The sequence below is a fragment of the Panulirus ornatus genome, chromosome 54, assembly GCF_036320965.1.
Source record: "Panulirus ornatus isolate Po-2019 chromosome 54, ASM3632096v1, whole genome shotgun sequence".
Taxonomy (NCBI): domain Eukaryota; kingdom Metazoa; phylum Arthropoda; class Malacostraca; order Decapoda; family Palinuridae; genus Panulirus; species Panulirus ornatus.
The window spans coordinates 2033866-2061550 of record NC_092277.1 but is presented as its reverse complement, the minus strand read 5'-3'; the positions used below and the strand labels follow the sequence as shown (position 1 = coordinate 2061550).

Sequence of the window (27685 nt, the reverse complement as noted above, 5' to 3'; positions counted from 1 at the left end):
CCTGGTAAATTTTATGGGAGGGTATTGATTGAGAGGGTGAAGGCATGTACAGAGCATCAGATTGAGGAAGAGCAGTGTGGTTTCAGAAGTGGTAGAGGATGTGTGGATCAGGTGTTTCCTTTGAAGAATGTATGTGAGAAATACTTAGAGAAGCAAATGGATTTGTATGTAGCAGTTATGGATCTGGAGAAGGCATATGATAGAGTTGATAGAGATGCTCTGTGGAAGGTATTAAGAATATATGGTGTGGGAGGCAAGTTGTTAGAAGCAGTGAAAAGTTTTTATCGAGGATGTAAGGCGTGTGTACGGGTAGGAAGAGAGGAAAGTGATTGGTTCTCAGTGAATGTAGGATTGCGGCAGGGATGTGTGATGTCTCCATGGTTCTTTAATTTGTTTATGGATGGGGTTGTTAGGGAGGTGAATGCAAGAGTTTTGGAAAGAGGGGCAAGTATGAAGTCTTTTGTGGATGAGAGGGCTTGGGAAGTGAGTCAGTTGTTGTTCGCTGATGATACAGCGCTGGTGGCTGATTCATGTGAGAAACTGCAGAAGCTGGTGACTGAGTTTGGTAAAGTGTGTGAAAGAAGAAAGTTAAGAGTAAATGTGAATAAGAGCAAGGTTATTAGGTACAGTAGGGTTGAGGGTCAAGTCAATTGGGAGGTAAGTTTGAATGGAGAAAAACTGGAGGAAGTAAAGTGTTTTAGATATCAGGGAGTGGATCTGGCAGCGGATGGAACCATGGAAGCGGAAGTGGATCATAGGGTGGGGGAGGGGGCGAAAATCCTGGGAGCCTTATAGAATGTGTGGAAGTCGAGAACATTATCTCGAAAAGCAAAAATGGGTATGTTTGAAGGAATAGTGGTTCCAACAATGTTGTATGGTTGCGAGGCGTGGGCTATGGATAGAGTTGTGCGCAGGAGGATGGATGTGCTGGAAATGAGATGTTTGAGGACAATGTGTGGTGTGAGGTGGTTTGATCGAGTAAGTACCGTAAGGGTAAGAGAGATGTGTGGAAATAAAAAGAGCGTGGTTGAGAGAGCAGAAGAGGGTGTTTTGAAATGGTTTGGGCACATGGAGAGAATGAGTGAGGAAAGATTGACCAAGAGGATATATGTGTCGGAGGTGGAGGGAACGAGGAGAAGTGGGAGACCAAATTGGAGGTGGAAAGATGGAGTGAAAAAGATTTTTTGTGATCGGGGCCTGAACATGCAGGAGGGTGAAAGGAGGGCAAGGAATAGAGTGAATTGGAGCGATGTGGTATACCGGGTTGACGTGCTGTCAGTGGATTGAATCAGGGCATGTGAAGCGTCTGGGGTAAACCATGGAAAGCTGTGTAGGTATGTATATTTGCGTGTGTGGACGTATGTATATACATGTGTATGGGGGTGGGTTGGGCCATTTCTTTCGTCAGTTTCCTTGCGCTACCTCGCAAACGCGGGAGACAGCGACAAAGCAAAAAAAAAAAAGACATATATATATATATATATATATATATATATATATATATATATATATATATATATATATATATATATATATATATATATACATATATATATTTTTATTTATTTATTTCATTTTGCTTTGTCGCTGTCTCCCGCGTTAGCGAGGTAGCGCAAGGAAACAGACGAAAGAATGGCCAAACCCGCCCACATACACATGCATATACATACACATCCACACACGCAAATAGACATACCTATATATCTCAATGTACACATATATATACACACGCAGACATATACATATATACACATGTACATAATTCATACTGTCTGCCTTTATTTGTTCCTATCGCCACCCCGCCACACATGGAATAACAACCCCCTTCCCCCTCATGTGTGCGAGGTAGCGCTAAGAAAAGAAACCAAAGGCCCCATTAGTTCACACTCAGTCTCTAGCTGCCATGTAATAATGCACCGAAACCACAGCTCCCTTTCCACATCCAGGCCCCATACAACTTTCCATGGTTTACCCCAGACGCTTCACATGCCCTGGTTCAATCCATTGACAGCACGTCGACCCCGGTATACCATATCGTTCCAATTCACTCTATTCCTTGCACGCATTTCATCCTCCTGCATGTTCAGGCCCCGATCACTCAAAATCTTTTACACTCCATCTTTCACCTAAAATTTGGTCTCCCACTTCTCCTCGTTCCCTCCACCTCTGACACATATATCCTCTTGGTCAATCTTTCCTCACTCATTCTCACCATGTGACCAAACCATTTCAAAACACCCTCTTCTGCTCTCTCAACCACACTCTTTTTATTTCCACACATCTCTCTTACCCTTACATTACTTACTCCATCAAACCACCTCACACAACATATTGTCCTCAAACATCTCATTTCTAGCACATCCACCCTCCTGCGCACAACTCTATCCATAGCCCACGCCTCGCAACCATACAACATTGTTGGAACCACTATTCCTTCAAACATAACCATTTTTGCTTTCCGAGATAATGTTCTCGACTTCCACACATTCTTCAATGCTCCCAGAATTTTCGCCCCCTCCCCCACCCTATGATTCACATGAGCTTCCATGGTTCCACCCACTGCCAGATCCACTCCCAGATATCTAAAACACTTTACTTCCCCCAGTTTTCCTACATTCAAACTTATCTCCCAATTAACTTGTCCCTTAACCCTGCTGTACCTAATAACCTTGCTCTTATTCACATTTACTCTTAACTTTCTTCTTTCACACACTTTACCAAACTCAGTAACCAGCTTCTGCAGTTTCTCACATGAATCAGCCACCAGCGCTGTATCATCGGCGAACAACAACTGACTCACTTCCCAAGCTCTCTCATCCACAACAGACTGCATACTTGCCCCTCTTTCCAAAACTCTAGCATTCACCTCCCTAACAACCCCATCCATAAACAAATTAAACAACCATGGAGACATCACACACCCCTGCCGCAAACCTACATTCACTGAGAACCAATCACTTTCCTCTCTTCCTACACGTACACATGCCTTACATCCTCGATAAAAACTTTTCACTACTTCAAACAACTTGCCTCCCACACCATATATTCTTAAAACCTTCCACAGAGCATCTCTATCAACTCTATCATATACCTTTTCCAGATCCATAAATGCTACATAAAAATCCATTTGCTTCTCTAAGTATTTCTCACATACATTCTTCAAAGCAAACACCTGATCCACACATCCTCTACCACTTCTGAAACCACACTGTTCTTCCCCAATCTGATGCTCTGTACATGCCTTCACCCTCTCAATCAATACCCTCCCATTAATTTCTCAGAAATACTCAACAAACTTATACCTCTGTAATTTGAGCACTCTTATCCCCTTTGCCTTTGTACAATGGCACTATGCAAGCATTCCGCCAATCCTCAGGCACCTCACCATGAGTCATACATACATTAAATAACCTTACCAACCGGTCAACAATACAGTCACTCCATTTTTTAATAAATTCCACTGCAATACCATCCAAACCTGCTGCCTTGCCGGCATTCATCTTCCGTAAAGCTTTTACTACCTCTTCTCTATTTACCAATTCATTTTCCCTAACCATCTCACTTTGCACACCACCTCGACCAAAACACCCTATATCTGCCACTCTATCATCAAACACATTCAACAAACCTTCAAAATACTCACTCCATCTCCTTCTCACATCACCAGTACTTGTTATCACCTCCCCATTAGCCCCCTTCACTGAAGTTCCCATTTGCTCCTTGTCTTACGCACTTTTTTTACCTCCTTCCAAAACATCTTTTTATTCTCCCTGAAATTTAATGATACTCTCTCACCCCAACTCTCATTTGCCCTCTTTTTCACCTCTTGCAACTTTCTCTTGACCTCCTGCCTCTTTCTTTTATACCTCTCCCACTCATTTGCATTTTTTCCCTGCAAAAATCGTCCAAATGCCTCTCTCTTCTCTTTCACTAATACTCTTACTTCTTCATTCAACCACTCACTACCTTTTCTAATCAACCCACCTCCTACGCTTCTCATGCCACAAGCATCTTTTGCGCAAGCCATCACTGCTTCCCTAAATACATCCCATTCCTCCCCCACTCCCCTTACCTCCTTTGTTCTCACCTTTTTCCATTCTGTACTCAGTCTCTCCTGGTACTTCCTCACACAAGTCTCCTTCCCAAGCTCACTTACTTTCACCACTCTCTTCACCCCAACATTCTCTCTTCTTTTCTGAAAACCCCCACAAATCTTCACCTTCGCCTACACAAAATAATGATCAGACATCCCTCCAGTTGCACCTCTCAGCACATTAACATCCAAAAGTCTCTCTTTCGTGCGTCTATCAATTAACACGTAATCCAATAACGCACTCTGGCCATCTCTCCTACTTACATACGTATACTTATGTATATCTCGCTTTTCAAACCAGGTATTCCCAATCACCAGTCCTTTTTCAGCACATAAATCTACAAGCTCTTCACCATTTCCATTTACAACACTGAACACTCCATGTATACCAATTATTGCCTCAACTGCCACATTACTCACCTTTGCATTCAAATCACCCATCACTATAACCCGGTCTTGTGCATCAAAACCACTAACACACTCATTCAGCTGCTCCCAAAACACTTGCCTCTCATGATCTTTCTTCCCATGCCCAGGTGCATATGCACCAATAATCACCCATCTCTCTCCATCAACTTTCAGTTTTACCCATATCAATCTAGAATTTACTTCTTACACTCTATCACATACTCCCACAACTCCTGATTCAGGAGTAGTGCTACTCCTTCCCTTGCACTTGTCCTATCACTAACCCCTGACTTTACTCCCAAGACATTCCCAAACCACTCTTCCCCTTTACCCTTGAGCTTCGTTTCACTCAGAGACAAAGCATCCAGGTTCCTTTCCTCTAACATACTACCTATCTTTTATTTTTTCTCATCTTGTTTACATCCACACACATTTACACACCCCAGTCTGGGCCTTCGAGGAGGATGAGCACTCCTCACGTGACTCCTTCTTCTGTTTCCCCTTTTAGAAAGTTGAAATACAAGGAGGGGAAGGTTTCTGGCCCCCCGCTCCCGTCACCTTTAGTCGCCATCTACGACACGTGGGGAATGCGTGGGAAGTATTCTTTCCCACCTATCTCCAGGGATGGTATTGCAGTGGAATTCATTAAAAAAGGTGGTGACTGTATTGTTGACTGGTTGGTAAGGTTATCTAATGTATGTATGACTCATGGTGAGGTGCCTGAGGATTGGCGGAATGCGTGCATAGTGCCATTGTACAAAGGCAAAGGGGATAAGAGTGAGTGCTCAAATTACAGATGTATAAGTTTGTTGAGTATTCCTGGTAAATTATATGGGAGGGTATTGATTGAGAGGGTGAAGGCATGTACAGAGCATCAGATTGGGGAAGAGCAGTGTGGTTTCAGAAGTGGTAGAGGATGTGTGGATCAGGTGTTTGCTTTGAAGAATGTATGTGAGAAATACTTAGAAAAGCAAATGGATTTGTATGTAGCATTTATGGATCTGGAGAAGGCATATGATAGAGTTGATAGAGATGCTCTGTGGAAGGTATTAAGAATATATGGTGTGGGAGGAAAGTTGTTAGAAGCAGTGAAAAGTTTTTATCGAGGATGTAAGGCATGTGTACGTGTAGGAAGAGAGGAAAGTGATTGGTTCTCAGTGAATGTAGGTTTGCGGCAGGGGTGTGTGATGTCTCCATGGTTGTTTAATTTGTTTATGGATGGGGTTGTTAGGGAGGTAAATGCAAGAGTTTTGGAAAGAGGGGCAAGTATGAAGTCTGTTGGGGATGAGAGAGCTTGGGAAGTGAGTCAGTTGTTGTTCGCTGATGACACAGCGCTGGTGGCTGATTCATGTGTGAAACTGCAGAAGCTGGTGACTGAGTTTGGTAAAGTGTGTGGAAGAAGAAAGTTAAGAGTAAATGTGAATAAGAGCAAGGTTATTAGGTACAGTAGGGTTGAGGGTCAAGTCAATTGGGAGGTGAGTTTGAATGGAGAAAAACTGGAGGAAGTGAAGTGTTTTAGATATCTGGGAGTGGATCTGGCAGCGGATGGAACCATGGAAGCGGAAGTGGATCATAGGGTGGGGGAGGGGGCGAAAAATCTGGGGGCCTTGAAGAATGTGTGGAAGTCGAGAACATTATCTCGGAAAGCAAAAATGGGTATGTTTGAAGGAATAGTGCTTCCAACAATGTTGTATGGTTGCGAGGCGTGGGCTATGGATAGAGTTGTGCGCAGGAGGATGGATGTGCTGGAAATGAGATGTTTGAGGGCAATGTGCGGTGTGAGGTGGTTTGATCGAGTGAGTAACGTAAGGGTAAGAGAGATGTGTGGAAATAAAAAGAGCGTGGTTGAGAGAGCAGAAGAGGGTGTTTTGAAGTGGTTTGGGCACATGGAGAGGATGAGTGAGGAAAGATTGACCAAGAGGATATATGTGTCGGAGGTGGAGGGAACAAGGAGAAGAGGGAGACCAAATTGGAGGTGGAAAGATGGAGTGAAAAAGATTTTGTGTGATCGGGGCCTGAACATGCAGGAGGGTGAAAGGAGGGCAAGGAACAGAGTGAATTGGAGCGATGTGGTATACCGGGGCTGACGTGCTGTCAGTGGATTGAATCAAGGCATGTGAAGCGTCTGGGGTAAACCATGGAAAGCTGTGTAGGTATGTATATTTGCGTGTGTGGACGTATGTATATACATGTGTATGGGGGGGGGCATTTCTTTCATCTGTTTCCTTGCGCTACCTTGCAAACGCGGGAGACAGCGACAATGTATAAAAAAAAAATATATATATATATATATATATATATATATATATATATATATATATATATATATATATATATATATATATATATATATATATATATTGGAAAGGATCACAATTTTCCGCATGATCAATATATTCCTAAGTCAACGGGGAAAATGAAACACGATTAGTTCCCAAGTGCACTTTCGTGTAATAATCACATCATCAGGGGAGACACAAGAGAGAAATATAAGTCAGTTGATATACATCGAAGAGACGAAGGTAGGACGCCATTTGGTAAACATGTGATTGCCCAACGATACAACGAGCGTTCATAAACTTTTCATTTTACAAATTCTATCAACAATAAACTTTTCTAATTTGTATAGACCATCGCCAATATTAAGATTATAATTCTTTGTGTATTTAATAATAGAAGATTCAATTATATTTCTCGTGGTAACAGAGTTAGAGTTAATAACTAAGATGGCATTACTCCAGTCAATACAATGATCATAGTTTTTAACGTGATTAAACAAGGCATTTGATTCTTGTCCCGTCCTTATACTATATTCATGTTGCTTAATTCTAACAGAAAAACCCTTACTATTCTGACCAACATAAAATTTATCACAATATCCACATGGCACTTTACAGATGCATCCAAGAGAATTTTCTAGTGAATTCCTGATTAAGATGTTCTTTATAGTATTATTCTTGCTGAAGGCAACATTTACATTAAAAGACTTAAGCAACATGGGAAGTAAAGTGAAATTATTATAAAAAGGGAGAACTAAAACATTCTTGGTGTCAATGGAAGGTTTAGGCTCAACTCTATAAAATGATTTCTTTGCTAACTTAAGGGATTTATCAATGAAAGATCTAGGGTACTTTAACTTAGATCCAAAATAATACATCTTCTCAAACTCATCATCAATAAACTCTGGACTGTAATTACCTAATGCCCTAAGCAACATAGATTGAAATGATGATAATTTAACCCTGTCATGTTGAGATGAGTTGTGATGGATATATGAGCATACATTAGTAGGTTTTCTTTATATGCTAAACTTAAACTTGTTTCCTTGCCTTTGGATCATGCAATCTAAAAATGATAACATACCATTATTTTCATTTTCTACAGTAAATTTGAGGGAAGGTACTAAATTGTTAAGTAAAGGGGAGAAATATTTGTAAATTTTCATTTGGCGGCCAAACACAAAGATCATCATCTACATAGCTAAACCAAATAACATTAGAAGGTAAGATATCCTTTAGTTATTTTGTTTCAAAAAATTCCATATAAAGATTGAGTAGTGAAGGTGAAAGAGGGTTACCCATTGCAATACCAAAGTTTTGAGCATAATAATCTCCATTGAATTGAAATACACAGTTTTTTTTATTCACAATTTCATCAGTTCAATGAAAACAGACTTTCAAACAGGTAAATGAATATCGTGTTTCATTTTCCCCGTGGACTAATAGGAATATATATATATATATATATATATATATATATATATATATATATATATATATATATATATATATATATATATATGTATATGTTAATGTGCTGAGAGGTGCAACTGGAGGGATGTCTGATCATTATCTTGTGGAGGCTAAGGTGAAGATTTGTATGGGTTTTCAGAAAAGAAGAGTGAATGTTGGGGTGAAGAGGGTGGTGAGAGTAAGTGAGCTTGGGAAGGAGACTTGTGTGAGGAAGTACCAGGAGAGACTGAGTACAGAATGGAAAAAGGTGAGAAAAATGGAAGTAAGGGGAGTGGGGGAGGAATGGGATGTATTTAGGGAATCAGTGATGGATTGCGCAAAAGATGCTTGTGGCATGAGAAGAGTGGGAGGTGGGTTGATTAGAAAGGGTAGTGAGTGGTGGGATAAAGAAGTAAGAGTATTAGTGAAAGAGAAGAGAGAGGCATTTGGACGATTTTTACATGGAAAAAATGATATTGAGTGGGAGGTCAAGAGAAAGGTGCAAGAGGTGAAAAAAAGGGCAAATGAGAGTTGGGGTGAGAGAGTATCATTAAATTTTAGGGAGAATAAAAAGATGTTCTGGAAGGAGGTAAATAAAGTACGTCAGACAAGGGAGCAAATGGGAACTTCAGTGAAGGGCGCAAATGGGGAGGTGATAACAAGTAGTGGTGATGTGAGAAGGAGATGGAGTGAGTATTTTGAAGGTTTGTTGAATGTGTTTGATGATAGAGTGGCAGATATAGGGTGTTTTGGTCGAGGTGGTGTGCAAAGTGCGAGGGTTAGGGAAAATGAGTTGGTAAACAGAGAAGAGGTAGTAAAAGCTTTGCGGAAGATGAAAGCCGGCAAGGCAGCAGGTTTGGATGGTATTGCAGTGGAATTTATTAAAAAAGGGGGTGACTGTATTGTTGACTGGTTGGTAAGGTTATTTAATGTATGTATGACTCATGGTGAGGTGCCTGAGGATTGGCGGAATGCGTGCATAGTGCCATTGTAAAAAGGCAAAGGGGATAAGAGTGAGTGCTCAAATTACAGAGGTATAAGTTTGGTTTTTCCCTGGGGATACGGGAGAAAGAATACTTCCCACGTATTCCCTGCGTGTCGTAGAAGGCGACTAAAAGGGAAGGGAGCGGGGGGCTGGAAATCCTCCCCTCTGTTTTTTTTAATTTTCCAAAAGAAGGAACAAAGAAGGGGGCCAGGTGAGGATATTCCCTCAAAGGTCCAGTCCTCTGTTCTTAACGCTACCTTGCTAATGCAGGAAATGGCGAATAGTATGAATAAAAAAGAAAAAAAAGTTTGTTGAGTATTCCTGGCAAATTATATGGGAGGGTATTGATTGAGAGGGTGAAGGCGTGTACAGAGCATCAGATTGGGGAAGAGCAGTGTGGTTTCAGAAGTGGTAGAGGATGTGTGGATCAGGTGATTGCTTTGAAGAATGTATGTGAGAAATACTTAGAAAAGCAAATGGATTTGTATGTAGCATTTATGGATCTGGAGAAGGCATATGATAGAGTTGATAGAGATGCTCTGTGGAAGGTATTAAGAATATATGGTGTGGGAGGCAAGTTGTTAGAAGCAGTGAAAAGTTTTTATCGAGGATGTAAGGCATGTACGTCTAGGAAGAGAGGAAAGTGATTGGTTCTCAGTGAATGTAGGTTTGCGGCAGGGGTGTGTGATGTCTCCATGGTTGTTTAATTTGTTTATGGATGGGGTTGTTAGGGAGGTGAATGCAAGAGTTTTGGAAAGAGGGGCAAGTATGAAGTCTGTTGGGGATGATTGACCTTGGGAAGTGAGTCAGTTGTTGTTCGCTGATGATACAGCGCTGGTGGCTGATTCATGTGAGAAACTGCAGAAGCTGGTGACTGAGTTTGGTAAAGTGTGTGAAAGAAGAAAGTTAAGAGTAAATGTGAATAAGAGCAAGGTTATTAGGTACAGTAGGGTTGAGGGTCAATTCAATTGGGAGGTGAGTTTGAATGGAGAAAAACTGGAGGAAGTGAAGTGTTTTAGATATCTGGGAGTGGATCTGGCAGTGGATGGAACCATGGAAGCGGAAGTGGATCATAGGGTGGGGGAGGGGGCGAAAATTCTGGGAGCCTTGAAGAATGTGTGGAAGTCGAGAACATTATCTCGGAAAGCAAAAATGGGTATGTTTGAAGGAATAGTGGTTCCAACAATGTTGTATGGTTGCGAGGCGTGAACTATGGATAGAGTTGTGCGCAGGAGGATGGATGTGCTGGAAATGAGATGTTTGAGGACAATGTGTGGTGTGAGGTGGTTTGATCGAGTAAGTAACGTAAGGGTAAGAGAGATGTGTGGAAATAAAAAGAGCGTGGTTGAGAGAGCAGAAGAGGGTGTTTTGAAATGGTTTGGTCACATGGAGAGAATGAGTGAGGAAAGATTGACCAAGAGGATATATGTGTCGGAGGTGGAGGGAACGAGGAGAAGAGGGAGACCAAATTGGAGGTGAAAAGATGGAGTGAAAAAGATTTTGTGTGATCGGGGCCTGAACATGCAGGAGGGTGAAAGGAGGGCAAAGAATGGAGTGAATTGGAGCGATGTGGTATACCGGGGTTGACGTGCTGTCAGTGGATTGAATCAAGGCATGTGTATGGGGGTGGGTTGGGCCATTTGTTTCGTCTGTTTCCTTGCGCTACCTCGCAAACGCGGGAGACAGCGACAAAGCAAAAAAAAAAAAAAAAAGAAAAAAAAGAAAAAAAAAAATATATATATATATATATATATATATATATATATATATATATATATATATATTAAACTATTCGCCATTTCCCGCGTTAGCGAGGTAGCGATAAGAACAGAGGACTGGGCCTTATAGGGAATGTCCTCACCTGGCCCCCTTCTCTGTTCCTTGTTTTGGAAAATGAAAAAGAAAAGAGAGGGGAGGATTTCCAGCCACCCGCTCTCTCCCCTTTTAGTCGCCTTCTACGACACGCAGGGAATACATGGGAAGTATTCTTAGTCCCCTATATATATAAATCCATTGACGTGCTGTCAATGGATTGAATCAGGGCATTTGAAGCGCCTGGGGTAAACCATGAAAAGTTCTGTTGGGCCTGGATGTGGAAAGGGAGCTGTATTTTCGGGCATTATTGCATTACAGCTAGAGACTGAGTGTGAACGAATGGGGCCTTTGTTGTCTTTTCCTAGTGCTATCTCGCACACATGAGGGGGGGGAGGGAGATGTTATTCCATGTGTGGCGAGGTGGCGATGGGAATGAATAAAGGCAGACAGTGTGAATTGTGTGCATGTGTATATATGTATGTGTCTGTGTGTGTATATATATGTGTACATTGAGATGTATGGGTATGTGTATTTGCGTGTGTGGACGTGTATGTATATACATGTGTATGGGGGTGGGTTGGGCCCTTTCTTTCGTCTGTTTCCTCGCAAACGCGGGAGACAGCGACAAAGCAAAAAAAGAAAAAAAAGAAAAAAGAAATATATATATATGGTGAGAGTGAGTGGGGAGGGATTGACCAGGAGGATGTGTGTGTCGGAGGTGGAGGGAACGAGGAGAAGTGGGAGACCAAGTTGGAGGTGGAAAGGTGGAGTGAGGGAGATTTTGAGTGATCGGGGCCTGAACATGCAGAGGGGTGAGAGGCGGGAGGGGAATAGAGTGAATTGGATAGATATGGTGTAGCGGGGTTGACGTGCTGTCGGTGGATTGGATCAGGGCGTGTGGAGCGTCTGGGGTAGACCATGGAAAGCTGTGTAGGTATGTATATTTGCGTGTGTTGACGTGTATGTATATACATGTGTATGGGGGTGGGTTGGGCCATTTCTTTCGTCTGTTTCCTTGCGCTACCTCGCAAACGCGGGAGACAGCGACAAAGCAAAAAAAAAAAAAAAAGAAAAAAAAAAAATATATATATATATATATATATATATATATATATATATATATATATATATATATATATATATATATATATATATATATATATATATATATATATATATATATGTATGTATGTATGTATGTATGTATACATATATATATATTTTCCCTAGATATAGGGGAGAAAGAATACTTCCCACGCATTCCTCACGTGTCGTACAAGGCGACTAAAGGGGACGGGAGCGGAGCTGGAAATCCTCCCCTCCTTGTATTTTAACTTTCTAGAAGGGGAAACAGAAGGAGTCACGCGGGGAGTGCTCATCCTCCTCGACGGCTCAGATTGGGGTGTCTAAATACGTGTGGATGTAACCAAGATGTGAAAAAAGGAGAGATAGGTAGTATGTTTGAGGAAAGGAACCTGGATGTTTTGGCTCTGAGTGAAACGAAGCTCAAGGGTAAAGGGGAAGAGTGGCTTGGGAATGTCTTGGGAGTAAAGTCAGGGGTTAGTGAGAAGACAAGAGCAAGGGAAGGAGTAGCAGTACTCCTGAAACAGGAGTTGTGGAAGTATGTGATAGAATGTAAGAAAGTAAATTCTCGATTAATATGGGTAAAACTAAAAGTTGATGGAGAGAGATGGGTGATTATTGGTGCATATGCACCTGGGCATGGGAAGAAAGATCATGAGAGGCAAGTGTTTTGGGAGCAGCTGAGTGAGTGTGTTAGTAGTTTTGATGCACGAGACCAGGTTATAGTGATGGGTGATTTAAATGCAAAGGTGAGTAATGTGGCACTTGAGGAAATAACTGGTGTACATGGGGTGTTCAGTGTTATAAATGAGAATGGTGAAGAGCTTGTAGATTTATGTGCTGAAAAAGGACTGGTAACTGGGAATACCTGGTTTAAAAAGAGAGATATATATAAGTATACGTATGTAAGTAGAAGAGATGGCCAGAGAAGGTTATTGGAGCACGTGTTAATTGATAGGCGCGCGAAAGAGAGAATTTTCGATGTTAATGTGCTGAGAGGTGCAACTAGAGGGATGTCTGATCATTATCTTGTGGAGGCGAAGGTGAAGATTTGTAAAGGTTTTCAGAAAAGAAGACAGAATGTTAGGGTGAAGAGAGTGGTAAGAGTAAGTGAGCTTGGGAAGGAGACTTGTGTGAGGAAGTACCAGGAGAGACTGAGTACAGAATGGAAAAAGGTGAGAAAAAAGAACGTAAGGGGAGTGGGGAAGGAATGAGATGTATTTAGGGAAGCAGTGATGGCTTTTGCAAAAGATGCTTGTGGCATGAGAAGCGTGGGAGGTGGGCAGATTAGAAAGGGTAGTGAGTGGTGGGATGAAGAAGTAAGATTATTAGTGAAAGAGAAGGGAGAGGCATTTGGACAATTTTTACATGGAAATGATGCAAATGATTGGGAGATGTATAAAAGAAAGAGGCAGGAGGTCAAGAGAAAGGTGCAAGAGGTGAAAAAAAGTGCAAATGAGAGTTGGAGTGAGAGAGTATCATTAAATTTTAGGGAGAATAAAAAGATGTTCTGGAAGAAGGTAAATAAATTGCGTATGACAAAAGAAGAAACGGGAACTTAAGAGAAGGGGGCTAATGGGGAGGTGATAACAAGTAGTGGTGATGTGAGAAGGAGATGGAGTGAGTATTTTGAAGGTTTGTTGAATGTGTTTGATGATAGAGTGGCAGATATAGGGTGTTTTGGTCGAGGTAGTGTGCAAAGTGAGAGGGTTAGGGAAAATGATTTGGTAAACAGAGAAGTAGTAAAAGCTTTGCGGAAGATGAAAGCCGGCAAGGCAGTGGGTTAGGATGGTATTGCAGTAGAATTTATTAAAAAATGGAGTGACTGTACTGTTGAATGGTTGGTAAGGTTATTTAATGTATGTATGACTCATGGTTAGGTGCCTGAGGATTGGCGGAATGCTTGCATAGTGCCATTGTACAAAGGGATAAAAGTGAGTGCTCATATTACAGAGGTATAACTTTGCTTGGTATTCCTGGGATATTATATGCGAGGGTATTGATTGCGAGTGTGAAGGCATATACAGAGCATCAGATTGGGGAAGAGCAGTGTGGTTTCAGAAAATTCCCCGGTGATAGGGGAGAAAGAATACTTCCCACGTATTCCCTGCGTGTCGTAGAAGGCGACTAAAAGGGAAGGGAGCGGGGGGCCTGGAAATCCTACCCTCTCGTTTTTTTTTTAATTTTCCAAAAGAAGGAACAGAGAAGAGGGCCAGGTGAGGATATTCCCTCAAAGACCCAGTCCTCTATTCTTAACGCTACCTCGCTATTGCGGGAAATGGCGAATAGTATGAAAAAAAAAAAATAAATATATATATATATATATATATATATATATATATATATATATATATATATATATATATATATATATATATATATATATATATATGAGTCCACGGTGAAAAATGAAGCACGATAAGTTCCCAAGTGCACTTTCGTGTAATAATCACATCATCAGGAGAGACACAAGACAGAAATATAAGTCAGTTGATATACATCGAAGAGACGAATGCGATTTGCCAAGACATACAACGAGCGTTCATAAACTTATCATTTTACAAAAATAATCAACAAGAAAGTTATCTAATTTGTATGGACCATCACTAATATCAAGATTATAATTCTTTGTGTATTTAATAATAGAAGATTCAATGATATTTCTCGTGGTAATAGAGTTAATAACTGAGATGGCATTACTCCACTCAACGCAATGATCATAGTTTTTAACGTGATTAAACAAGGCATTTGATTCTTGTCCCGTTCTTGTACTATATTTATGTTGCTTAAGTCTAACAGAAAGATCCTTACCAGTCTGCCCAGCATAAGATTTATCACAATTTCCACACGGCACTTTATAGATGCATCCAAGAGAATTTTCTGGTGAATTCCTGATTGAGACATTCTTTATGGTATTATTGTTGCTGAAGGCAACATTGACATAAAAGGATTTAAGAAACATGGGAAATATGTAGATTTATTATGAAAAGGGAGAACTAAAAGATTCTTGGTGTCAATGGTAGGTTTGGGCTCATCTCTATTAAATGATTTCTTTGCTAACTTAAGAGATTTATCAATGAAAGATCTAGGGTAATTTAACTTAAGTCCAATAGAATATATCTTCTCAAACTTATCATCAATAAGCTCTGGACTGCATATACGTAATGCCCTAAGGAACATAGAAAGAAATGAGGATAATTTAACTCTGTCATGTTGAGATCAGTAATAATGGATATGCTCTAACAGGGAAGCCAGCTGTGTTGGTGTCACGAAGTCTTTTTGTAATAGAGAAATACACTAATTTAAGGAATGATGAAATTAATATATGTAAGGGTTTATTGTATGCCAGTTTGTCAAAACCAGTGGAACCTAATTGCCCTAAAAGATTTATAAGAGCTATCAACACCTTAAAGAAGACAAGGATATACATATTACTAAAGCAGATACGGCTAACACTGTTATGATTTTAGACAAAAGTAACTATTTATCTAAAATGAATGATCTTTTAAATGATGACACAACATATTCTAAACCCAGTAAAAATCCCTTAGAAGCAGTTAATTCCCATTTTCAATAAAGAAATGAAGTCGTTGAAAGGTAATGCGTTTCTTATCAAAAGTTTGTCATCTCTGTCCCCTTCATTGCCATATATGTATGGACTTGTGAAAACACATAAACAAAATTTTCCAGCAAGACCTATAGTGAGTTCAGTAGGCTCCATCATATATAAATTGTCAAAATGGTTACTTTATTAAACCGTTTAGTGGGTAAGGTATCAAATTCTAATATCATGAACAATGTAGATTTAGTCAACAAGCTAAACAATATCAATGATAATTTTGATTTCAAAGTAGTTAGCTTTCACTTTTCACTAAAGTTCCTGTCGATGAGCTTTATGAATATTTATTTGATATCTTGTATGATATTCATTTACCTGTTTCAAACTCTGTTTTCATTGAGCTGATAAAATTATGAATAAAAGACTGTGTATTTCAATTCAATGGAGATTATTATACTTAAAAATTTGGTATGGCAATGGGTAACCCTCTTTCACCTGTACTAAGTAATCTTTATATGGAATTTTTTGAAACAAGGTTGCTTAAGGATATCTTACCTTCTAATGCAATTTGGTTTAGGTATGTAGATGATGTTCTTTGTGTTTGGCCAACAAATGAAAATTTACAGATATTTCTCCCCTTACTTAACAATTCAGTACCTTCCTTCAAATTTACTGTAGAAAATGAAAATAATTGTACGTTACTATTTTTAGATTGCATGATCCATAGGCAAGGAAACAAGTTTAAGTTTAGCATATACAGAAAACCTACCAATATATGCTCATATATCCATTATTACTCATCTCAACATGACAGAGTTAAATCAGAATCATTTCAGTCTATGTTCCTTAGGGCATTACGTATTTGCTGTCCAGAGTTTATTGATGATGAATTTGAGAAGATATATTCTATTGGATCCAAGTTAAAGTACCCGAGATCTTACACTGATAAATCCCTTAAGTTAGCGAGGAAATCATTTCATGGGGTTAAGCCGAAACCTCCCATTGACATAAAGAATCTTTTAGTTCTCCCTTTTAATTATGATCTTACTTTACTTCACATGTTGCTTAAATCCTTTAACGTATATATATATATATATATATATATATATATATATATATATATATATATATATATATATATATATATATATATATATATATATATATATATATATATATATATATATATATATATAATCCCTGGGGATAGGGGATTAAGAATACTTCCCACGTATTCCCTGCGTGTTGTAGAAGGCGACTAAAAGGGGAGGGAGCGGGGGGCTGGAAATCCTCCCCTCTCGTTTTTTTTTAATTTTCCAAAGGAAGGAACAGAGGGGGCCAGGTGAGGATATTCCAAAAAAGGCCCAGTCCTCTGTTCTTAACGCTACCTCGCTAACGCGGGAAATGGCGAATAGTTTAAAAGAAAAAAGATATATATATATATATATATATATACATATATATATATATATATATATATATATATATATATATATATATATATATATATATATATATATATATATATATATATTTTTCTTTTTTTTTATTATACTTTGTCGCTGTCTCCCGCGTTTGCGAGGTAGCGCAAGGAAACAGACGAAAGAAATGGCCCAACCCCCCCCCATACACATGTATATACATACGTCCACACACGCAAATATACATACCTACACAGCTTTCCATGGCTTACCCCAGACGCTTCACATGCCTTGATTCAATCCAATGACAGCACGTCAACCCCGGTATACCACATCGCTCCAATTCACTCTATTCCTTGCCCTCCTTTCACCCTCCTGCATGTTCAGGCCCCGATCACACAAAATCTTTTTCACTCCATCTTTCCACCTCCAATTTGGTCTCCCTCTTCTCCTTGCTCCCTCCACCTCCGACACATATATCCTCTTGGTATATCTTTCCTCACTCATCCTCTCCATGTGCCCAAACCACTTCAAAACACCCTCTTCTGCTCTCTCAACCACGCTCTTTTTATTTCCACACATCTCTCTTACCCTTACGTAACTCACTCGATCAAACCACCTCACACCACACATTGTCCTCAAACATCTCATTTCCAGCACATCCATCCTCCTGCGCACAACTCTATCCATAGCCCACGCCTCGCAACCATACAACATTGTTGGAACCACTATTCCTTCAAACATACCCATTTTTGCTTTCCGAGATAATGTTCTCGACTTCCACACATTCTTCAAGGCTCCCAGAATTTTCGCCCCCTCCCCCACCCTATGATCCACTTCCGCTTCCATGGTTCCATCCGCTGCCAGATCCACTCCCAGATATCTAAAACACTTCACTTCCTCCAGTTTTTCTCCATTCAAACTCACCTCCCAATTGACTTGACCCTCAACCCTACTGTACCTAATAACCTTGCTCTTATTCACATTTACTCTCAACTTTCTTCTTCCACACACCTTACCAAACTCAGTCACCAGCTTCTGCAGTTTCTCACATGAATCAGCCACCAGCGCTGTATCATCAGCGAACAACAACTGACTCACTTCCCAAGCTCTCTCATCCCCAACAGACTTCATACTTGCCCCTCTTTCCAAAACTCTTGCATTTACCTCCCTAACAACCCCATCCATAAACAAATTAAACAACCATGGAGACATCACACACCCTGCCGCAAACCTACATTCACTGAGAACCAATCACTTTCCTCTCTTCCTACACGTACACATGCCTTACATCCTCGATAAAAACTTTTCACTGCTTCTAACAACTTGCCTCCCACACCATATATTCTTAATACCTTCCACAGAGCATCTCTATCAACTCTATCATATGCCTTCTCCAGATCCATAAATGCTACATACAAATCCATTTGCTTTTCTAAGTATTTCTCACATACATTCTTCAAAGCAAACACCTGATCCTCACATCCTCTACCACTTCTGAAACCACACTGCTCTTCCCCAATCTGATGCTCTGTACATGCCTTCACCCTCTCAATCAATACCCTCCCATATAATTTACCAGGAATACTCAACAAACTTATACCTCTGTAATTTGAGCACTCACTCTTATCCCCTTTGCCTTTGTACAATGGCACTATGCACGCATTCCGCCAATCCTCAGGCACCTCACCATGAGTCATACATACATTAAATAACCTTACCAACCAGTCAACAATACAGTCACCACCTTTTTTAATAAATTCCACTGCAATACCATCCAAACCTGCTGCCTTGCCGGCTTTCATCTTCCGCAAAGCTTTCACTACCTCTTCTCTGTTTACCAAATCATTTTCCCTAACCCTCTCACTTTGCACACCACCTCGACCAAAACACCCTATATCTGCCACTCTATCATCAAACACATTCAACAAACCTTCAAAATACTCACTCCACCTCCTTCTCACATCACCACTACTTGTTATCACCTCCCCATTTGCGCCCTTCACTGAAGTTCCCATTTGATAATATACATATTATCCCTGAGGATAGGGGATTAAGAATACTTCCCACGTATTCTCTGTGTGTCGTAGAAGGTGACTAAAAGGGGAGGGAGCGGGGGTCTGGAAATCCTCCCCTCTCGTTTTTTTTTTTTTTTCAATTTTCCAAAACGCGGAACAGAGGGGGCCAGGTGAGGATATTCCAAAAAAGGCCCATTCCTCTGTTCTTAACGCTACCTCGCTAATGCGGGAAATGGTGAATAGTTTAAAAGAAAAGAAAGAATATATATATATATATATATATATATATATATATATATATATATATATATATATATATATATATATATTTTTTTTTTTTTTTTTTTTTGCTTTGTCGCTGTCTCCCGCGTTTGCGAGGTAGAGCAAGGAACCAGACGAAAGAAATGGCCCAACCCACCCCCATACACATGTATATACATACGTCCACACACGCAAATATACATACCTACACAGCTTTCCATGGTTTACCCCAGACGCTTCACATGCCTTGATTCAATCCACTGACAGCACGTCAACCCCGGTATACCACATCGCTCCAATTCACTCTGTTCCTTGCCCTCCTTTCACCCTCCTGCATGTTCAGGCCCCGATCACACAAAATCTTTTTCACTCCATCTTTCCACCTCCAATTTGGTCTCCCTCTTCTCATCATTCCCTCCACCTCCGACACATATATCCTCTTGGTCAATCTTTCCTCACTCATTCTCTCCATGTGCCCAAACCATTTCAAAACACCCTCTTCTGCTCTCTCAACCACGCTCTTTTTATTTCCACACATCTCTCTTACCCTTACGTTACTTACTCGATCAAACCACCTCACACCACACATTGTCCTCAAACATCTCATTTCCAGCACATCCATCCTCCTGCGCACAACTCTATCCATAGCCCACGCCTCGCAACCATACAACATTGTTGGAACCACTATAACTTCAAACATACCCATTTTTGCTTTCTGAGATAATGTTCTCGACTTCCACACATTCTTCAAGGCTCCCAGAATTTTCGCCCCCTCCCCCACCCTATGATCCACTTCCGCTTCCATGGTTCCATCCGCTGCCAGATCCACTCCCAGATATCTAAAACACTTCACTTCCTCCAGTTTTGCTCCATTCAAACTCACCTCCCAATTGACTTGACCCTCAACCCTACTGTACCTAATAACCTTGCTCTTATTCACATTTACTCTTAACTTTCTTCTTTCGCACACTTTACCAAACTCAGTCACCAGCTTCTGCAGTTTCTCACATGAATCAGCCACCAGCGCTGTATCATCAGCGAACAACAACTGACTCACTTCCCAAGCTCTCTCATCCCCAACAGACTTCATACTTGCCCCTCTTTCCAAAACTCTTGCATTCACCTCCCTAACAACCCCATCCATAAACAAATTAAACAACCATGGAGACATCACACACCCCTGCCGCAAACCTACATTCACTGAGAACCAATCACTTTCCTCTTTTCCTACGCGTACACATGCCTTACATCCTCGATAAAAACTTTTCACTGCTTCTAACAACTTGCCTCCCAGGGGAAGTAAATGTTTATAGTTGTGTTACTGGAGTGATAGTTTTCATACATGGTGCTTTGACAAGAAAATAGTGAAATTGAAAAAATGTAGCTTAGACATTGAAGCTTATTGATACAGTGGTTAAATTGATGAGAACTACTATTGACGTTTGTGTAAATAAATATATATATATATATATATATATATATATATATATATATATATATATATATATATATATATATATATATATATATATATATATATATATATATGTATATATAAATGGGTTGTGGGTGGTTGGTGAACAAGACACAGGTTAACCATCACTGACGAAACACCGGCTCCACTTACTTGTTGGCTGACCCCTGACCCAGCCACTCTCCTGGGTCATCTACGTCGAAGTGGCACGTGCATCCTCTACAGTGGCACGTGCATCCTCTACAGTGGCACGTGCATCCTCTACAGTGGCACGTGCACCGTCTACAGCTGCATCTACATTCCTACCAAGACATACACATCATCTACAGAAAGTGAACTGACGTGAGTCAGAGGATCATCTCGTCCCCATCACATCATTCAGAGCGATACCAGTTTGCATCATCCTTCACTCCTGCCTGCAGTAGCATGCTTTCTGACATGTTTCATGAGCTCTTCGCCAACGGAACTACCTTGGCCCACCAGTGATGCTACTACGTTTGTGAATCAAGAACCATTGCAACACAAACCTCGCCAGGTGGTAGAGTGTCCCGCAGTGTATCGAGACAGACTTCCCCAGAACTTTTTTTAAAGGGGAAGTAAATGTTTATAGTTGTGTTACTGGAGTGATAGTTTTCATACATGGTGCTTTGACAAGAAAATAGTGAAATTGAAAAAATGTAGCTTAAACATTGAAGCTTATTGATACAGTGGTTAAATTGATGAGAACTACTATTGACGTTTGTGTAAATAAATTAAACATTTCCTTTCCATAGCCAGAGGTTGAACCATTATGTGACATTCATTTTTTCATTTCATTTCAAGCTAGAAGTTTCAGTTTTCTAAATTGTTTCTTACATTTTTCACATGTATATATATGTATGTGTGTGTGTGTGTGTGTATATGTGCGTGTGTGTGTATGTGTGTGTATGTGTATATATATATGTATATTATCCCTGGGGATAGGGGTGAAAGAATACTTCCCACGCGTTCCTCGCGTGTCGTAGAAAGCGACTAGAGGGGACGGGAGCGGGGGGCCAGAAATCCTCCCCTCCTTGTATTTTTTTTAACTTTCTAAAATGGGAAACAGAAGAAGGAGTCACGCGGGGAGTGCTCATCCTCCTCGAAGGCCCAGATTGGGGTGCCTAAATGTGTGTGGATGTAACCAAGATGTGAAAAAAGGAGAGATAGGTAGTATGTTTGAGGAAAGGAACCTGGATGTTTTGGCTCTGAGTGAAACGAAGCTCAAGGGTAAAGGGGAAGAGTGGCTTGGGAATGTCTTGGGAGTAAAGTCAGGGGTTAGTGAGAAGACAAGAGCAAGGGAAGGAGTAGCAGTACTCCTGAAACAGGAGTTGTGGAAGTATGTGATAGAATGTAAGAAAGTAAATTCTCGATTAATATGGGTAAAACTAAAAGTTGATGGAGAGAGATGGGTGATTATTGGTGCATATGCACCTGGGCATGAGAAGAAAGATCATGAGAGGCAAGTGTTTTGGGAGCAGCTGAATGAGTGTGTTAGTGGTTTTGATGCACGAGACCGAGTTATATTGTTGGGTGATTTGAATGCAAAGGTGAGTAATGTGGCAGTTGAGGGAATAATTGGTATACATGGGGTGTTCAGTGTTGTAAATGGAAATGGTGAAGAGCTTGTAGATTTATGTGCTGAAAAAGGACTGATGATTGGGAATACCTGGTTTAAAAAGCGAGATATACATAAGTATACTTATGTAAGTAGGAGAGATGGCCAGAGAGCATTATTGGATTACGTGTTAATTGACAGGCGCGCGAAAGAGAGATTTTTGGATGTTAATGTGCTGAGAGGTGCAACTGGAGGGATGTCTGATCATTATCTTGTGGAGGCTAAGGTGAAGATTTGTATGGGTTTTCAGAAAAGAAGAGTGAATGTTGGGGTGAAGAGGGTGGTGAGAGTAAGTGAGCTTGGGAAGGAGACTTGTGTGAGGAAGTACCAGGAGAGACTGAGTACAGAATGGAAAAAGGTGAGAACAATGGAAGTAAGGGGAGTGGGGGAGGAATGGGATGTATTTAGGGAATCAGTGATGGATTGCGCAAAAGATGCTTGTGGCATGAGAAGAGTGGGAGGTGGGTTGATTAGAAAGGGTAGTGAGTGGTGGGATGAAGAAGTAAGAGTATTAGTGAAAGAGAAGAGAGAGGCATTTTGGACGATTTTTGCAGGGAAAAAATGAAATTGAATGGGAGACGTATAAAAGAAAGAGACAGGAGGTCAAGAGAAAGGTGCAAGAGGTGAAAAAGAGGGCAAATGAGAGTTGGGGTGAGAGAGTATCATTAAATTTTAGGGAGAATAAAAAGATGTTCTGGAAGGAGGTAAATAAAGTGCATAAGACAAGGGAGCAAATGGGAACTTCAGTGAAGGGCGCAAATGGGGAGGTGATAACAAGCAGTGGTGATGTGAGAAGGAAATGGAGTGAGTATTTTGAAGGTTTGTTGAATGTGTTTGATGATAGAGTGGCAGATATAGGGTGTTTTGGTCGAGGTGGTGTGCAAAGTGCGAGGGTTAGGGAAAATGAGTTGGTAAACAGAGAAGAGGTAGTAAAAGCTTTGCGGAAGATGAAAGCCGGCAAGGCAGCAGGTTTGGATGGTATTGCAGTGGAATTTATTAAAAAAGGTGGTGACTGTATTGTTGACTGGTTGGTAAGGTTATTTAATGTATGTATGACTCATGGTGAGGTGCCTGAGGATTGGCGGAATGCGTGCATAGTGCCATTGTACAAAGGCAAAGGGGATAAGAGTGAGTGCTCAAATTACAGAGGTATAAGTTTGTTGAGTGTTCCTGGTAAATTATATGGGAGGGTATTGATTGAGAGGGTGAAGGCATGTACAGAGCATCAGATTGGGGAAGAGCAGTGTGGTTTCAGAAGTGGGAGAGGATGTGTGGATCAGGTGTTTGCTTTGAAGAATGTATGTGAGAAATACTTAGAAAAGCAAATGGATTTGTATGTGGCATTTATGGATCTGGAGAAGGCATATGATAGAGTTGATAGAGATGCTCTGTGGAAGGTATTAAGAATATATGGTGTGGGAGGCAAGTTGTTAGAAGCAGTGAAAAGTTTTTATCGAGGATATAAGGCATGTGTACGTGTAGGAAGAGAGGAAAGTGATTGGTTCTCAGTGAATGTAGGTTTGCGGCAGGGGTGTGTGATGTCTCCATGGTTGTTTAATTTGTTTATGGATGGGGTTGTTAGGGAGGTAAATGCAAGAGTTTTGGAAAGAGGGGCAAGTATGAAGTCTGTTGGGGATGAGAGAGCTTGGGAAGTGAGTCAGTTGTTGTTCGCTGATGATACAGCGCTGGTGGCTGATTCATGTGAGAAACTGCAGAAGCTGGTGACTGAGTTTGGTAAAGTGTGTGAAAGAAGAAAGTTAAGAGTAAATGTGAATAAGAGCAAGGTTATTAGGTACAGTAGGGTTGAGGGTCAATTCAATTGGGAGGTGAGTTTGAATGGAGAAAAACTGGAGGAAGTGAAGTGTTTTAGATATCTGGGAGTGGATCTGGCAGCGGATGGAACCATGGAAGCGGAAGTGGATCATAGGGTGGGGGAGGGGGCGAAAATTCTGGGAGCCTTGAAGAATGTGTGGAAGTCGAGAACATTATCTCGGAAAGCAAAAATGGGTATGTTTGAAGGAATAGTGGTTCCAACGATGTTGTATGGTTGCGAGGCGTGGGCTATGGATAGAGTTGTGCGCAGGAGGATGGATGTGCTATATATATGTGTATATATATATATATATATATATATATATATATATATATATATATATATATATATATATATATATATATATATATATATATATATATATATATATATATATATATATATATATATATATATATATATATATATATATATATATGACCTGTTGAGCAAGAGAACCAGCAGCAAACCGTTGCTCCAACTGCTCGCTCTCCTGCTGATATTTCGCCTGCAACTGCTCCTTCTGTCTGTGCAGGGACTGTCGTAGATCATTCCTCTCCTGATGTAATCTCTTTTAGCTGTAGTTCAAATATTGCATGCTCCTGGCTCAAGTTCTTCTGCAAACTACTACTGCCACCTTCAGATTCAGTTATTGTGCTATGTTGCTGAGGAACACTTGCAGAAACTTCCTTCACACCAAAGAGGTAGACAAATGTTGCTGGCTGACCAAACTGCACCTTGGCTCCAACACTAATGTCATATTCCTTCTCTTTGTTTATAGGTTGACCATTCACAAAGACACCATTAAGACTAAGATTAGTTATTTTCCATCTTTCTCCTCTAAGTCGGAAAAGAGCATGCTTTCGAGATATGAGCTGGTGAGGAATCACAAAGGGGAAGGAAACACTTGCTCAGAGATTAGAAAAGCAGGTATCGGAACTTCAAGGGAGGCTTGAAGAAGAAAAAAGAATCCTGGAGGAACGTTTAAGAAAAGAAGAGGAGCAACGAAATCATATCCTCCAGGAAAAAGGAGAGCGTGCTTCACCGTTTAGAAGACGAAAAGACCAAGCTTGAGCTTAAGTTACGAGAAGAACAGCACTGCTTACAGGAGCAGCTTAAGGCTACAGAAATTCACAGAGAAGCATTACAAAAAGAGGTGGAGGCCAAAGAGTCAGCAATTCGTGCCAAAGAAGCAGAACAGCAGCAGGCAGAGAAAGAGAGGCAGAAGTTAAAAGATGAGATATCTCAAGAGAGGCTCAAGCTAATGGAGGAACTTGAGAGTGTCAAAAGTGCACTTGCTGAAAAAGAATTGACAAATGCCCTACTTGGTTCAGAACTAAAGGAGAAGGAGGATGCTTTGCAGAGTAAGTTGTTATCATTAGAAAGTGGAATGAAAGCGAAAGTAGCAGAGGAAGTGGAGAGATCTGCTGCCTTAGCACGTGAGGAATCTGCAAAACAGTTGGAGCAAGTGCTTCAAGACAAGAGTAAATTAGAACAACTGCTGCATGCTCAAGCTCAAGACCATTCAGAATTGAGTAACTTACAAGAAGCTCTTCAAGTAGTGGAAGCCCAGAAAATGTCCCTAGAGCAGGAACTTGCATCAACAGCAGTAGCTACAGAACATGCAAGGAAGGAAGTAGTGGAATCTGTCTCTGATGTCCTGGAAAATGAGTTCCAGTGTCCCATCTGCAATGAACTCTTTATCACTGCTGTGATGTTGAGCTGCAGCCATACATTCTGTAGATACTGCATTGACCGGTGGAAGAAGAACAAGAAGGACTGTCCAAGCTGTCGCAAACCCATATCATCTGAGACGAGATCTCTCGTCATAGATAACTTTATTGAAAAACTTATACCCACTTTATCAGATGAAATGAAGAAGAGAAGAGCAGAAATTGTTACAGAGAGAAAAGCTGAAATGGAAGCTGCTGCTTTAGCACAGGCTCAAGCAGCAGCAGAAGCTGCACACAGAGGAAGAAGAGGAAGACGAGGGTATCAGGGCAGAAGAGGCTTGAGGCAAAGACATGAGCGATCACAGACTGGACGAAATAGGACTTGTGGATATGAATATCAAGCTCCTCCCCATGCTGGAAACCCTCAACACCAGAGAGTTGATCATCAGTACCTAGGCACTAATAATCTGGCCTCTGCCTTCCATACAAGTGAAACTGAGAACTCAGAAATAATTACACTGAGCAGCAACACTGAAACCACTGATACAAGCATGAATTCAGATTCTTTTTCAGTGTCTGGGGAGGACGATGCTTTCTATCTGGGTTATGGGCGTTGTTTCAGTTGTGGTCGCCGTGGTCACTGGGCTAGTGGTTGCCCAGACAGATGGTAATAGCTTTGATACTTAAACTCCAGTCGTCATAAATGGTGACGCTAATACACTTTTTCTTTTTTACTGTGCTACACTGTGAACATTATATATATATATATATATATATATATATATATATATATATATATATATATATATATATATATATATATATATATATATATATATATATATATATGTATATTATCCCTGGGGATAGGGGAGAAAGAATACTTCCCATGTATTCCCTGCGTGTCGTAGAAGGCGACTAAAAGGGGAGGGAGCGGGTGGCTGGAAATCCTCCCCTTTCTTGTTTTTTTTTTTAATTTTCCAAAAGAAGGAACAGAGAAGGGGGTCAGGTGAGGATATTCCCTCTAAGGCCCAGTTCTCTGTTCTTAACGCTACCTCGCTAACGCGGGAAATGGCAAATAGTATGGAAAAAAAAAAATATATATATATATATATATATATATATATATATATATATATATATATATATATATATATATATATATATATATATATATATATATTTATCCCTGGGGATAGGGGATTAAGAATACTTCCCACGTATTCCCTGCGTGTCGTAGAAGGCGACTAAAAGGGGAGGGGGCGGGGGGCTGGAAATCCTCCCCTCTGTTTTTTTTTTTTTTTTTTTTTTTTTTTTTTTTTTTTTTTTCCAAAAGGAGGAACAGAGGGGGGCCAGGTGAGGATATCCCACAAAGGCCCAGTCCTCTGTTCTTAACGCTACCTCGCTAACGCGGGAAATGGCGAATAGTTTAAAAGAAAAGAAAGATATATATATATATATATATATATATATATATATATATATATATATATATATATATATATATATATATATATAAATATATATATATATATATATATATATATATATATATATATATATATATATATATATATATATATATATATATATATATATATATATATATCCATTTGCTTTTCTAAGTATTTCTCACATACATTCTTCAAAGCAAACACCTGATCCACATATCCTCTACCACTTCTGAAACCACACTGCTCTTCCCCAATCTGATG

The 27685-nt window shown here is 40.3% G+C and overlaps 2 protein-coding genes across 2 annotated transcripts in view; both read left to right on the top strand.

Annotated features, from left to right (window-relative positions):
• The window catches only part of LOC139765351 (UDP-glycosyltransferase UGT5-like), a 239578-nt gene that overhangs the window by 57156 nt on the left and 154737 nt on the right, over positions 1 to 27685 (top strand). The window lies entirely within an intron of this gene.
• Positions 24894 to 26641, top strand: LOC139765307 (uncharacterized). Its single transcript, XM_071692694.1, is given in 3 exon segments — positions 24894 to 25001; positions 25192 to 25323; positions 25325 to 26641. Coding segments are annotated over 3 exon segments (1557 nt in total).